General features: G+C 42.1%; 1 protein-coding gene across 1 annotated transcript in view; it reads right to left on the reverse strand.

Annotated features, from left to right (window-relative positions):
- Nucleotides 1–2032, reverse strand: part of ASAP1 (ArfGAP with SH3 domain, ankyrin repeat and PH domain 1) — a gene marked incomplete at its 5' end in the record, with an annotated part of 63780 nt that overhangs the window by 29328 nt on the left and 32420 nt on the right. The window contains 2 exons of the mRNA XM_010136481.1: nt 416–602; nt 1346–1437. Coding sequence (XP_010134783.1) covers nt 416–602; nt 1346–1437 — 279 coding nt within the window. The remainder of the gene's footprint in view (nt 1–415; nt 603–1345; nt 1438–2032) is intronic.

A 2032-nucleotide genomic window follows, 5' to 3' on the forward strand; every position in this document is an offset into this window, starting at 1 on the left:
CCTGATGCCTTCGCAATAGAGTAGGCAGAGACTTGTACACAGTCAGCAATGTGTTACTTCAGGAACACCTTCCACAGCAGGTATGACGCCATGGGTGGCACCAGGTGGCCCTGGGTTATCAACTCAAGCCCTCTCTCTTTAGCCCTTTTCCTAAACGAAACACTACAGCACGAGAGCTTCTCAACATCCTGCAGCAGCACCTAGAACAGCATGGGATACGACAGCTGCATTTCACACTCCTCTAGACCAACTGATGGCACCACTTATGGTCTTCTCCCTTCCGCCACATGAAGGAAAGGAAGAAAAACCCCACCACGCTCACGTTTTGGCAGCTAAGGTGGCAGCCCTGGCTCCTGGACGCTTTACAAAGGCACATTATTTCAAAGTCTCTGCTTTGTTTACCTGAGAAGCTTACCTGTCCAGGCTCTAACAGCGGCTCCATGAGCTCTACCCCCTCTGCATAGACTTGAATTAGTGCAAGTAAATCCCTGGATTTGACAGCCTCAAGTAATTCATTCAGTTTAGCTGCTGCAGATGCACAAGTCTTCCTAGAGAACTTATGATCTACATATTTAGCAGTGATAAATTCTTTACGTGCAGTCCTGTGGGGTGTGAAAACAGAGCTCGGTTTAGAAATTTTTAGAAAAAAATGGGTCAATGTCTTAAATTTAAAATCTTGCCTAATTCAGGAGCTGAGAAAGGAAAACAATCAGATAAAGACTGTGTTGTTTATTATAATGATGCATGTCTTGCTTGTAAACAAAGTAAGGTACATATTCAATTTTATCCTGCCTTCTTGTAACACAAGACTGGCTCCAGGGACTAAGACCAAAGGAAAAACAGACCCTGAAGTGTGATTTCTCATGGAAACTTATCTACACATTAAAAACAGGATAGGCATGAAAAACATGCTAAAAACAAGATAAAAGAAAAAATACTAAGCTAGAAAGCAGCATAAACAGGTTAAAGGTCTTCTATAGCAAAACCACGTCTGTTATGCTCTCTGTGCAACTCCTGCACCAGGGAAAGGAAGAAAAAGCTCATCACTGTCTCAAGACAGTGCGCAAAGCCACCATCACTTGGTCCAGTTGCATTTATCTCTTGAGGGAATACTACAAAACTCAAAAAACATGCAAAATTCAGAATTACGAATGATGTTGAAACCAAAACTTGAAAGTCTTCTACAGTGAGAAGGGAAGGTTGCTAAAATGTGACTACACGTCAAGAAACCTCACAGTCAGAGTAAAACACCCAGTGTGCTGCCATCCCCGCCCTCCTCTGGCTTAGTTACTGTGTAAGCCATTTCACATCCCACAGCAAACGAATTTAGAGATTCAGAACTTACATATCACTTGACGGACTGGGTTTAGGTGAAGGACTAGGCAAATTCCCTTCCATAATATCATTAAAACTAGTATTTCCTACATTCTTGGCCAGCTACAGTAAGAAAAAAGAAATATATATACGTGAGAGTGGGGTATTTCAGGGTGTAACTACAACTGAAAGGATTACTAAAAGGCATTTTCCACACTATTAATGAAAGATGGGACACACAGGATTGCAAAATTGAGGCACGATGATTACATTTACATACAAAGCAACTGAAAAATATTGTCAGGTGTGAATCCTATTATCCCAGAACCTGTACAACAGGCTTCACAGTTACAGCTAATTATTGTATTTCAAGACAAGCTGCCTCCAACACAAAACCAGAACGAGGAAGCAGCAGCCTGACCACTGAAAGAGGACACTGATCACGAAGTTACCTTCAAAAAGAAGTTCAAACCCACTGGAAAGGCATGCCTAGTAATATTTGATTTAAGTGAATAGTAACTTTGCAAACAAGATTTCAAAAAGAGTTCTAGCGCTCACATTAAACCTAGACACAAACCCAGAACTGCCTTCTATCTTCTCTCAAATTTCCCATACAAAGTTTCCCTGACAAGTGTCTTCGCACAGGTCAAACACAGCTGGAGAGATAAACCTGCAGTAACTGGGCTTCGCACACACCCCCCCCCCCCCCCCTTTTCTT

This window comes from Buceros rhinoceros, unplaced genomic scaffold (assembly GCF_000710305.1).
Source record: "Buceros rhinoceros silvestris isolate BGI_N320 unplaced genomic scaffold, ASM71030v1 scaffold6770, whole genome shotgun sequence".
NCBI lineage: Eukaryota > Metazoa > Chordata > Aves > Bucerotiformes > Bucerotidae > Buceros > Buceros rhinoceros.